The following is a 13,803-nucleotide window of genomic DNA, read 5'->3' as shown; positions in this document are numbered from 1 at the left end:
AAAGGCTTCAGTGGGTGATTTAAGCAGCATGATAAAAAGTGGAAGAGACAGTTCTTTTGTTCAGCTGTCTCTAGCAATGGACGCTGGAGTGTAGGAGGAACTCATGGGGAAGAGATGTTTACACACAAGTAGACTATATCCTAAAAAGCAGTAAACAACTTAGACCTTGCTTTGGTTTGTTTACCCTGAAAAAACCCCAAACCCAAGAAAAAAATAAGTCAATATCCTTAATATACAGTAAATTACTTTTTTAACAGTCTAATTCCAGCTCGTTCTTCAGGGATGGCCTGTAACTATGGATCATCTGCAAGGCAGTAGGTATTTTTGCCATTGTTTTAAGTTTCATCCTGACAAATTTTGAACTCAGTCAGTGCACAAGCCTGCCTCCTTTCTCGCTGCATAACAGGGTGGGTGTGCTCCAAAGTGAATGGAATGCCATGGAAAACACATCCGCTCAAGAAAACAAGTAATTTTCATATATACTTAAAACCTAGTAGCTTGCCAAGTGCCAAGGCACAGTGTACCAACCTGGAAAAGGGTGTGATGAAAGGAAGAACACTCTCCACTAAAAGTTTAAGGCAACATCTGTTTTTGTCAGTCTCCCAGTAAAATCCCACTCATAATTCCAAAGGTAAATCAAAAAATCAGAAAGTAAATTACTTCACTGAGAATATACTCCCATCACATTATTCTTCAAACCACTCCCTTTTAGTGTACTGCCTCAGTTCAGTATTTCAAATTATTTATTTGACTGGTGGAAAAATATGAATCAGTGTAAACAAAATATTCTGGCTACACCCATACAGTACTTTTCTACTTAAATATTATTTATCTAAAATTGATTTAAAATTATATGATATTCAGTTTTCCTAGGATAAGATGGCTGAATCTAAGATCAGATGGGAGTATCCCTATGCTTACATACTGCCCTGTTCCCCTTCCTATATTGTGTGGATGTAAATACTTTAAGTCTCCATGTTACTTTTTATAGCTTCTTTTACTTCAGGGTAAGGTATTCTTATATAAGTAAGGGTATACTTCAGGGTAATTTATTCATAACTATATAATTTAAGCAAGACAATGAAACCTCTAGTAAGGAGTATCTCAGATAAGCAATCTTTGTCTTAAGAATGCCCCTCAATGATTTCAAAAATTATCCCCTGAGGCTTCTGATATTATATTCAGCCTGTAAAAATAAACTTGAAGACTGTATATCTTCTACTTACCCAGAAAGATATCTCTATGTCTGTTAAGTTACAGGGTTCCAGAAAATAGATTTTGTGTAAGAAACCTTATTTCAGGGATAGGGAAAATAACAAAAAATGGAAAAGTCACCATGAGTGTGACAGCAGAACAGGGACCACAACAGTGTAAAACACAAAAAGACCTTTCTGTTCCCTTATTTGGACTCAAAGTGGTTACCATGTGAAAAGCATATACATGGTTTCTCTTTTCTATCAAACACAGAAACTGCCTCATGAAAAATTTCATTATTTTTATGATGTATGAACTATGCTTAAAAGTATTAAAATGTTAACTGTAAAAATTAGCATTTAAATACAATTAATGGGTATACCAAGAGAGAAAAATACAAAATAATGGAAAGAAACATAATAAATGACAACAATTCAAAAAACAGGCTATGTAAAATATTGGAAGGTTCTTCCTGTCTAACAGGTAAACTAGCCTATACAAATTCTTAGGTCCAAAGCTCAATATTTTAAAGTAAAGATATGGACAAATTAGCATGGTTGATAATGTTGTTATGAAATATCATTCCTATTGCTTGCTTATGCTCTAACTATTGTCTCAGAAAAAAGATGATTGCTCTGACAGATGACTTCCACAGCCAAAGCAATTCTTTCATAACTTCTTGCTACAACTTCTATTTCTGAACAGTAGGTATCAGTAAACCCCATATATCTGAGAGAAGGTTGTTCAGCAGGTGTTTCAATTGCCAAACAAAAGGGAAATTTTCTACCCTTATATATTAAAAAAGATTACTTTTGTCTCCTGTGCTGTTCAACCACTGAAATGATGAAATAGACCTAAATTAATATAAACTTATGGGTCAGCAAGTACAGAGCTATACCCGTTATCTTAACTGGCTCAGAAAATTTCTTTTCAGTATAATTCTTTATGCATAACCTCCATAATTTTCACTTAGTAAAGTTAATACCTACTGCTGTGCAACTCCTTCAATACAAAGTGTTATATTAGTGGCACATATTAAAATGATGTTATTATTTGCTACTGGAAATAATACTTAACAAGTTCAACACTATGATAATTTGTTCATGTTGGTGAAAATTAAATACTGAAACCATCTTCTGAAATATACTTTTTAAACTGCAGTTATAATACAAACAATATAGATGGTAATTTGAAGTCAAATGCTTTAAAGGACTTTACATTCCAATTTGTTTCATACGTTGTTTACAACTGAAAGGGACAACATTTAGAATCTGTATTTAAGGCAATGCTAATATCAATAAATTTCTGTTTAAATTAATGCAAAGCATGAACTGCATTGGAAAAGAAATTACTCGTTTTACTAACTACTTCTAAAGTCTTAAAGTCTGAAAGAGTTTTAAAATGGTCAGTACTGTGTGTGCAAAACCGCATTTAGTGTCTTCAAAGAACTCTAGTGGCCAGACATCTCTTGTACCAGCTCTTCTCTTGGCACAACTCAAGACTTCGGTTGCTGTCAAGCTGACAACTCCTGGGCTTTGGAACAACTGCTCTGGATATGGGAAATTTGCAGAACTGGAAGCAGTAACTGGAAAGCATCCTGAATATAAGTAGTACTGTTGCAGCCCTAATGGGGAGAGAAAACATGTAGTTCATCAGTAAAGCTGCCATGTACTTCAGGAATGACACTGGACTTTTTTCTTTTTTTTTTTTTTTTTTTACATCTGCATCATCTGCATCATGCTGTATTAGCATATATCTTCACACATGATTTTACAATCTGTAGATAACATAACCTGAATAAATATAGAAAAACCTGACTGCCGCTAAGTTTGAACGCTAAGACAGTTTTGTTGGTAATATGAGTAGAATAAAACACCACAATGTTCAGAAGCATATTTGACTTTTTAAACACAGCTAGTCTTTCCATCAACTGAACTGATTTTGAATTTGCTGTAGGTGTGAGAAGTGTCACTGAAATTAAGAGTTCAAATTATAATGGTTTTAACATGTAGTATTATTTTTAGAATTTCTAATACTGAACAGTATAGTGGCTTGTAATTCTCCATGATCCTAAACTATATTAATACATATTTGTATACAACTATGGGATTTATCAAGTACAAAACACTGCATTCCACAATTCTAAATATTCCTAGATTTTCCAGTTCCCAGAGTGCAGGAAGGTAAGTCAGCAGCAACAGCAAATGTACCTTTATAACAAAAGGAACTGCATGGTAAACTTCATTACAGCTCTATTCAACTTTTCATAATTTTCCTCAAGGGTATTGTAAATTCAGCAAAAGTGTCTATTGTAAAGCAATCTTTTCCTTACTTTTAAGGTTATGCAGCTATTAAATACAGAATGACAATTTGTGGTCACTACTGTATGTTTATTTATGTGTGATCTAACAGTTAAAAACTTGTGCTGCAGTTCCTATGAGTTTTAGGACTTTATGAGGATATTAATTTATCTCAACCTCTTCTTGGTAAAACTGAGGTATGTTTTACTCACTGTGCTTTTTTGAAGAAAAATAGATCATAGTGTCAAATAAAAAAAATGACTCATGAACACTTTGGTGGTCTGAGACATAGTCATCCATGTGCTGATCAAGGCTGTTGCTAGACTGTGAATCTTTGTAGAAATCTAAATGCCTGCAGATGAGAAACACTGTAGCATACCTACAATCCAAATTTTAACGGAAAGAATAGTCTGAGACTGCAACTTGTTGCTGTGCTCTGATCAATACAGCATCAGAGTTTCAGAGCTGGCCAGCCTCACTTCAGTCATATAGCTCTTAAGAATCCACAGTAAATGCAACCTTACTTCTACAGTATTTGTGGGAGAGGCTGAACACAAAATTTATGTGGTGAACAGTCAGAATGATATTGTCATTACTTTTTAAAAAGTTTTTCCTTTAGAAATAAATGTGTCTGTCTCATTTAAAATAATTTTATTAGACATTTTCTAATGTGAAGAGATGGAGCTTACCTCTAACAGCACACTGTTGATGATGGGGTTAAGAACCTCTGCCTTCATATTGTTCTGTAAACCAGAACACAGGATGAAAAGCCAGGTCAAAAAATATACTTAACAGCAATATACTAATATCTGAGCTGTGATTTTATTAATTATGTAGGGGTTTTCTTTCACCTTGATTCTTACTCAAGACTGTTGACATCAGTATTGCTAGTAACTGTGTCTGCATTTCAAACACACCTCAGTACACCCTATCCATTTCTATCACAGAGTACAATGAACTAAGAGAGGCCCATGGTCTTACTTCTTCATTAATGCAAGTACCACAGAGTTTCAAATTGCCTACTTTCCTAAAGGTGTGATGTTCATGAAATGACACTGTTTGTCTGTCTATCATGTCCTTTTCACATCCCATAAAATTTTTAACCTCTTGCTCATTTTCAAGGACAGAAAAAGGAACAAGACATGTCAGAAGAAAAATGAAGTTCTTAGAAGTTACACAAATATCTGTGGTGAGGACAAAATGAAAGGTCCAGAGTAGCTCCCCTACAGAAGGAAAACCAGGTGAAACTCAGATACCCAAACTGGAGGCAGCACATGTGCTGGACAGTGCAGGCTGGCCAGTGAAACAGCTCAGCATGCATGACATTCTTCTCAGCCATCAGATAGGAAGAAAGATGGATACAATGAGTAGTGACAATACTAGAGGCTAGAAAATCAAGATTCATTAGCTCCTCTACTTTTTAAAATAGCAAAAGTCCTTCCCTTTTTTATTCAGGCTGTTCTTTGCATTGTGGTTCTTTAGAACAGCAGTAACCTCCAGCAAGAGTTGTTTTCTTTCAACACTGAACAAAATACTGATTAATTTAACTGAAGGATTTCCACTTACAACCTTGTAGCTCTCATATTACAGATTTACAGAAACATGAAACTTAATTTTAGTTTGGAGAAAGATGGCAAAACCATCTTGGCAAGGAGAGATGGTTAGTGAAAAAAAGCACATTTTTACTCTTAGTTACAGAAAATCCATTACAAAATGCATGTTTAGTGGGCCAGTTTAAACTTTTGTGTGAAATTTATTTTTATATTTTTGTGCATGCATTTATTTCAAGTGTCCTACAGATATATGCTAAAGTACAATCCCAAAATGGAAAATAAGCATTTTTTCCTTACAGTAATTGGAAGTTATGTAAATTATTCATAATTTAAAAAAGGAAATAAATCATGTCCTTTACAAATAGCTATGAAAAAACATGCTCAGAGATGTGCTGGAAGAGCTAATGGAAAACTGGAAAAATTTCCTTTTAATTACATTCATGTTTTCATGGAACAATCAGAAGAACCAGAATTTGCTCTTCTCTGATGTTTACAGAACAATTTCAGCAACAGCACAATTTTTACCTCTGAATCCTGCTATAATACTGAGATGTCAGTCATCCTTGAAGCTTCTTGAAAGGCAGGATTCTATTTCTAGCAAAGATGTTCACAGATAAATGGATGTTCTTAAACAGAGTATCTTGTGATAAAAGACAGAGTGATTTTTTTTTAAGTTGGACCAAACAGATTTTCTAATCTCTTAAACCTTTTGAAAACACTGCAGTGCTAAACCAGGGGATTTAGTAAAGGGTAAGAACACAACTCATGAAACCATCTTAAGGTACTGTAAATACAGTCTGCTAATGACTTTTATACAAATGTGTTCAAAAGGGATAGGTCGAGTCAGAGAAGAAATTATCATCAAGCTCTGTAACTTCAAAAGTGAGGCCCTTCAATGTGAAAAGTGTTGAGTGGTGATCAGGAAAAACAGGAAGTGGTTTCTAGAAAGAAAGATTTTACAAGGCAGGGGACACAGTGTCATCTATCAAGGCTTATAAACTTTCCTGCTGTAGAAATGCTCTGTGTTCTTGATCTGAGGAAAGAAGCAGTCTCTTTGCTGATACAAAGCCTCTGGACCCATGTAAGAATTTCTGTTTCAAGAGGTGAACTACGTTAACAAAAGCCCAAATACTACAGAAAATGCTGTCATCTTACCCCTGCTCCTGTTACAGAATCAGAAAACTTCTTTGATAAAGATGAAACTTCATTGCACATGGCACTTGTTAAACTGGTTTAGAAAAACAGGAGAGACAAATATAAAAATACATCCTTGACCTATTAATAGATAAAAACCCCATGACAAACTTTATCTTGGAAGCAAAGATGTTCTTAAAGCAATTTGGCTTCTAAATATTTTTTAAAAATGTTAATGATAAAGCTTTTATATTCCTTCACTGAAAAATCCACTGCTGACTACAGCAGCAAAATGATGTGTTGTTGCACACACCAGTCTTTTTTGACAGTGAGAAGTTTTCTATATGAACAATAAAACATTACTCTGTGCTAAAAGGAAAAGCCCATTTGTGGTTAAAATATGAGAGAACAATTCTGTTCTGAGATCTTTCATTGTTTTCCTAGACATTCCCAAGTGTATCCCATAGGACCTCATCCTACAAGGTGCACTGTACCTTAGCTCTGATTCTGATAAAAGACTTAGTAAGTGTTTTGTTTTAGACTGAAGTGTTCCTATGGACTTTGCTATTCCTAGTAGCATTCTTAAGGATAAGCACTTGGTTAAATATTTTACTTACTTAGGAGTCAACTGTTTAAAATATCTTAACATGAAAACTTAATGAAGTAAGTAGACAATCACTAAAGAGAGCTAGAGATCTGAGTTTAGAGTCCCACTAGACAGACTGGCTTCTTGAAATTCTGGGTGTTTCACCATGGTTAACTACAAAGTTGCTAAAAAGTGTCTATAGTTTAGAACTACAGATTGATTTTTGTATATTTCTAGCAGATAAACACTAGATAATGAAGCTCTGTTGGCAGATAATAGGACTGCATTATATACTCTAAAAGCAAATTCCATATATGCAGGCACAGTATCTTCTGCAGAGGGAAAAGGAAATGAAACTCAAGTTGGCATGCACATTTGTTTGCTGGAGCAGAAACAACTTTTAGCCTGTGTATAGGTCATGTTTTTGTAAACATACATATGTCAACCATGTCAAAAAATGACAAGCAGCCTATAGAACCTGATTTCATGAGAAAATATAGCACAAGGACCCCTAAAGCCAATGCTGTTTGTTGATCCATTAACTTACTGTGCCTTTAAGCTAAATGGAACTTCATGAGTTCTGTGCAAATGTCAAATGTTCATATATGAAGTATATAATACTCACTTTGTCAGTACTTTTGCTTGATCTTGAGCTGTTTTTTCTACTTCCTGCCCATGTAGAATTAATTCTGCTACTTTATGAAGCTGCTCAATACAACGAGCAGTTACCTCAGCCAGACTTTCAATGGACAGCATGTAGATTTCCTTAAATTTAAAATGGGAATAATATAATCAATAATAACAACTGCTAAATACATTTATAGATAAATACATATAAAAGAATTTCAAACATAGGAAACCTTCCTACCCCAGCTGGAAATACTAACACATACATGGTGAAGTAAAATCAGCCATCCTCACAAACAATACTGGAAAAGTAAATATCCACAGACTATAAAATACAGACATTTTACTTGCTCTGAAAAATTAGTAAGATCAAGTCTACCATTTACTTGCCTGGGAACTAGGTCAGGCTCTTGGATTTTCTAACATACCACTTTTAAACCTCTTCCTAACAAACAGAAAGATACCTAAACTCTAAAAGAAGTCATAATTATTTTCATATGGAGCCAAAAGTACTGAGTCATCCCTTAGCTGAATCTCTAGAGCACAAATAGATAATGTGCTAAATAAAAAATTGGCTTTTATCAACAATTACAGAAATCTTTACATAGCACTGTGGGGTTACAGCTTTCACAAGCTGATGTCAGCTGGTAATCTGCAATCACATAAAAATCTGTAATATATAAAGTGTATAAATTCTGTCTCCTTCTTTAGACTTTTTTGTGGGGAAACATGACAGATAATTTCTAATTAGAAATAACAATCTCAACAAACATAGCAACCACATTTAATATTGCCATTAACTTGACAGGAAATATTCAATCATGATTAACCTTATCAGAACTGCCTAAATGAACACTTAGCCTTGAGAGCTTTCATAAAGAGAATGAACAATTGTTATTTGCCTAAACAAAATTTCTGTTTTGTCTATTTATGATTTAAATTGTTTAAGTAGTTTGAACATTTTCCCATGTATTGTCACTGAGAGAAGGAGATACTAAGAATAACTGAGATACAACTTTTTGTGCATGTAATATTTGACATTACAGCTCAGGAGACCTAACCTCACTGTGTGTTGAGTATACGCATGCATACACACAAAACCACAGATATAAAACAATAAAAAAAATGTGATAGAGAACCTGTTACTTTGATACTTACTAATGGAAACAGAATAACAGTAAGAATATTTATATAACTTAGTATTCAACTGGGTCTACAGTGAACAGTTGTGTATTATTATTTCTTACTACTTCCATTAATTTAAAAAATAATCATGACATATAAAGCCAACACACAAAGAAAGAATCTTATAATTTAATGAAACTTATCCTCCAAAAGTTATTTTACCTCCACAGTTTTGCTTTTGTCCACTTCTGTTTTATCACTCTCAATTTTATTGTCTTTTTGAGTCTTTTCTTCACCAGGTTCTTCAGGTTTTTCATTTAGCTCCTCCTCTATGTCTACTGGGGTGGACACACGGGCTTCTTCCAGCCATTCATGAGCTTTTTTTCTAGCCTGCCAAACAAAGAACCCAACCCCAAAGTTCAGTTTGAGAAGAGACTGTGAGATGACATTCCTGAATCAATAAATTTAATTACTTTCTCCTTATACTCAGAGGTCTGAATGTATCAAACCTCTGAGTGGCATTTAGTTAGGTGTACATTTAAGAAACTGTAGGAAGAAGCATTTTGGACTGCATAAAGATGGATCATCCAGGGATAATTCCTCTAAAGGTATAATATTCCTAACCAACATGTACAGCTGGTGTTAATTGCAAAGTAATATTTCAGCTTTATCATTCAAATGGATTTACACAGAAATTTTTCTTACACAGTTCCCCAAATAAGAAAATAAGAAGTGTGTATAAAAAAGAAAAAAAAAATTGGAGAGGTAAGACAGATGTATTAAATTCTTAAGGAAAAATAAATATAAAATCACTGTATCTTGAGCTGCTTTCCCTGACATGCAAATAGATCAAAGCTGAAAAGTCTTGATGCTTTATACAACTTCAGACAACTGCTATGCCTAGTAGGAAATTAATTATGTCTCTTTCTTATCATGAAATCAATTTAAAACACACTGAGACCTAAGCCTAAGCTAGTTATCCATAGTCTATCTATGTAGCTAGAGAGATAAACATTCATTTGAGCTTAAGACCAGCAGATGAATCAGCTTTAAAGCGACCTGATAGTACAAATGTGACTAGTTATGTGGCTAACTCCTAGACATCTCACTTTTAGAGCAGGAAAAAATATTCTTTACCTGACTTTTGCTTCCAGTATGTAAGATCAAATTTGCTGTTCTCATGAACCCTGTTCTGCTGAGACACTCCTGGTTCAAGCCTTCTAACACTGGAAAGGGCTTGTTCAACTGTACTGCCTTACTCATCTCACTTCTGTGAAAGCTTTTCTATATTCAGCACTTTAGTCCCAGTCTCCTGTACTTCCCTTTCTGATGTGTCTGAAGTGAACTGGATACTGCTCTGTGTCAGACTTCAGAACAAAGCCCTCCTTCTTTGCCCAAGAAACTGAAGGCAGCTCAGTAACAGATGCTAACCTTATTTAGCTTGTCAGGAGTAGCAGCAACATGCAATTCAAACAGCAGTTCTGTGAGCATGCTGACAAACTCTTCTCCTGTATCTGCTGCAAGAAATAACAAGACAGTTTTTGTTAGCATGTTACTGCTATAGTATTTTATATGGTTAAGTACATACACTGAAATAGTTTCACCAAGTATTCCAGCACTTGAAAAATAGTGACAGGGACACAAGAAAGGAATGTGTGGAGGTGTGCATGTATATGCACCAAAATTATAGATAACTGGGATATTCAATTGAATGTTCACTGTGGTTACTGCCTTATTTAGCCTCACGTATGAAATTTTTGGTGATAATAGCTTTCAAAATGTAGGTAAAGCCACTTTTTCAAATATTCTCCTCATTATTTCATAAACAACTGAAATGAAGCTGCAGTAAAAAATACATGGAAGGGCTGCATAATCAAAGTGAAAGGAAACATTAGAGAGAAGGGTATGTGTATGGCCTTCTGCTACTTGTACCAGAAAACAGTCATAGTTGTTTCTGCAGTCACAGGAGGAAGGAATGTGTTTCACTGACGAGTGGTTTGTTTTTGCAGGGGCAAATCTGCAGCACAATTTGGTTCAGTCCCTTTCATTAAAGCGCTCACTGCCTTGGTTGCAGCCCATTCAAAACCCCTGTAAATGTTTCAAGGAGCAGGATAAGCAGTTGTGATTTACTAAAAAACCAGAACATCTGACCTTCAGAGAAAACACCACTTTGTGCAAGAAGCAGAGCTTCTCCTGGGAGCTGGTTTCAAAGCAAGGAACTAATTTCCACAGAAATTATGGAACAACAGACATCTAATGAATCCTCACTCCTAAGCAGGTAATACACTTTCTTGACTTCTATTTCGCACAACTCCATAGAGACATGGGGTTTAAACAGCAAGTAAAGTACAAAAATTTACCATACTAAGACTATGCTGAGTACTTGCTGTTGCCCTCAATGATAAACAATGAGTTCCCTGTGACAGGGATCAAGAAAGATGAGTAAGCACTGCCAGAAGGAGCAGTCTGAGAAGAAATTACTCTCCTGTTAGAACATGTGGATGTTAACAGAGTTTTGCTAACTTTTCTGAAGGCTAAAGAAATCTTATCTCACCATCTTGCAAAATGTAGGTTTTAGGGGCAAAGTACCCCTGAGAAGATCAAGAGGATGTGGAAGAAATATCCTTCTATGTTTCTTTGTTTCCAAAATACAACAATATGGCGCTTAATGGTATAAGCCAGTCTTCAGTCAGGTTAAGGGGACTTTTGCTGTTAGCTCTAAGAGGTTTGGTATGGATCTCACAGGCCTGGAGACATGAACCATGCTGCCTTTAAGCTGACTTCTTATCCTTCTGTTCTAACCTGTTTGGGGAACTGCTAGCATTTCTGACCTGTTTAAGACACCTATTTTGCCCCTAACCAAAGCACTCACTCATTTTATTGTAATTTTTGTGAGCTTGGCCCATTCTCTCCAGTGCTATGCCGTGTCACAGTTATGGAAATGCTTATGCTGCTCTAACTTCCTTCTCACACTCCACATGCCACATCTGGCCAAGCAAAACCTATAAAGTACCTTTGTTACTACGTTTCAGTCACTTCCATTCAAAAAAATTCTGGGTTCTTAAATTTCTTTATGATACTTGAATCTTTTCCCCCATCTAGCAAGAGGGGTGCAGAGTGAGGATGAAATTACTGAATATGAAATAATTTCTAAGTACTTCAAAACTTTCAGATTATACAATTTCTGTAAAAAAAGCTCAGTTATTAAAAAGTTATTATTTTCCATTTTTGCTTTCACTGATGATACAGCAAAAAAAAATTTAGTATTTATTAATGTTTGATCTTCCATATCTCACACTTCAGTTACAATATAAATTCAAAATTAAGCACTAATCAGCTTCCAGAACTTTTAGAGTTAATTTTAGTAACTACCTTATGAAGACTATTAGAATATCAGAAATTACAGTTTGGACCGGATTTTTAAAAATTACTAGATGAAGTACCAATTATTTAAGTCTCTGTATTTCTAATTACCTTTTTGAGCCTGCAACATTTCATCATCTAATTCCTTTGGAACAAAGATCTCTTTTATAGCAATTAAATCATTTTTCACAGTCTCCAATTGTTCTCCATCAAGTGTTGCTAAATGTGACTGAACCTGTAAAAGAAAGGACAGTATTACTAAATGCTAATTTAGAGCCTGAATCCAAAATAGACTAAGAAATGGAAACTTCCATTAAGTTCAAATCTTGTCTCTAACTCCCCAGCTTAGACATATTTTTAGATCTTGTCAACAGAATTTGTTGAGTATCACAAAAATTACAGTAGCCTTGCCAGATCATCAAGTCCCTTCCTTCCTCCAACTTTTGAACTATAAATCCATGGTTTAACTGCACACTGTAATAGGCATCTTGGGATTGCTTGGATGAAGACAGCAGGAAAAAAAGAGCACAGGCATAATAGCTAGTCTGAGCACTCATGGGAAGAGCTGGAAAAGGTTGCCTTCAAAATGCAGCCAAAATTATTGACAGTCTACCTGTTCTGAGGAATGCATTGGCAGGTCTTTGCATATCTCAGCTATCTCCTAGTCCCTGCATATCTAATAAGATGGCACACCTAAGAGGGATGGAAACAGATTCTTTGAATCATTGTACTGCATATATATGGTGTCAAGTCTGTGAGCAGAGCACTCCTTCTGCCTATGGAAGCAAAAAGAAACGCCCTTCTTCCCCTTGGTACAAAATTTTACCTTTATGTTTGTTTCAAGGGGCTTTTTTAAAGCTTGCTTGACAGATGTAGACTCTACCTCAGTGCAAGGCTGGACTCAGCTGTTACTTTCTTATTGGTGTGTCCTGAGTCCAGCTCCTGTGCTCAGGATTAAACCCAAGATAAAGCTGTGGCACTCGACTCAGGTTGTGAAGGACTACATAAGGCTTTTTTCCTCCCTTTCGATAGCACTATCCATTTCAAGGGAACTTCTTTTAAAGGAAACTTAAAATAAAAGCCTAAACATACATGTCTTCAGCACCTCTTGCACTCCTCCTGTGGCTTTTGGGCTGTTAGAAATACTCTTTCTATATTCTGTGTCTGTGTGCATCCCTGCATGGTAAGTGGAACATTTATCTGAGTTGTTGAGACTTGTTGACCCACACAGTCACCATCAATCCTGCTGGACTGAGTAGGACTATGTATGTGTCTAGGACATAAATAAAGTGCATCAGAAACCTCATGGTAACAACCTGCACATATCTGGCTTACCCTGTGATATTTCACAGTAAAATAAAAATATTGTTGACACATGCAATTAACCCGAACTTGTTTTCTATCTGTCTCTTTCCTATATAGTGGGGGGGGGGGGGGGAAGGCTTTTGGCCATTTTTTGTTTTGTTTTTTGTTCCAAAAGCAGACCCTTGAACCTTACATGTGTGGTTTGAACATAATAGTTTTTCATCTAGATAATAACAAAAAATAAAAACAACACTGACAGTATGCACCTAACTGTTATTAACATAAGATTCTTTTATTTGCAAGAGCAAATAAAATATTTTAAAATATAAGTTGGTTATATTTTATTAAGAAGTACCCCACAGGGCAAAGAATAACAAACAAAAAGAAAAATTGTTTTTAAGAAATTTATTTAGAAAACTGTTTCAGTACAAAAATATCACTGCTGGGAATCTACAAAATTCTATTAGGCCACTGTCAGTGATCTACTAATGTACTAGCAGAGCAAATAAATTGAGAGTTGAAATTGAAATACATATTTATCAGATAAGTCTTACTGACATTACCATCTTCAGAGAGACATTTGTCTGCTTCCAGTAATAATATATTGGTGTAGTTC

General features: G+C 35.2%; 1 protein-coding gene across 2 annotated transcripts in view; it reads right to left on the bottom strand.

The window, feature by feature from the left end:
* Positions 1–2,338: 2,338 nt before the first annotated feature.
* Positions 2,339–13,803, bottom strand: part of FAM114A1 (family with sequence similarity 114 member A1) — a 28,373-nt gene continuing 16,908 nt past the window's right edge. For both annotated transcript variants that reach the window (XM_021533166.3, XM_085577788.1), the window contains 7 exons: positions 11,994–12,117; positions 9,951–10,036; positions 8,742–8,909; positions 7,393–7,532; positions 6,203–6,275; positions 4,184–4,237; positions 2,339–2,818 (listed from right to left, as the gene is read on the bottom strand). In XM_021533166.3, the coding sequence (XP_021388841.2) occupies positions 2,708–2,818; positions 4,184–4,237; positions 6,203–6,275; positions 7,393–7,532; positions 8,742–8,909; positions 9,951–10,036; positions 11,994–12,117 (756 nt within the window). In that variant the 3' untranslated portion in view covers positions 2,339–2,707. The remainder of the gene's footprint in view (positions 2,819–4,183; positions 4,238–6,202; positions 6,276–7,392; positions 7,533–8,741; positions 8,910–9,950; positions 10,037–11,993; positions 12,118–13,803) is intronic.

Source organism: Lonchura striata, chromosome 4 (genome assembly GCF_050655825.1).
Source record: "Lonchura striata isolate lonStrDom1 chromosome 4, ASM5065582v1, whole genome shotgun sequence".
Classification (NCBI taxonomy): domain Eukaryota; kingdom Metazoa; phylum Chordata; class Aves; order Passeriformes; family Estrildidae; genus Lonchura; species Lonchura striata.
Note: the sequence above shows the minus strand (reverse complement) of the source record. Positions and strands in the feature narration are given on the sequence as shown.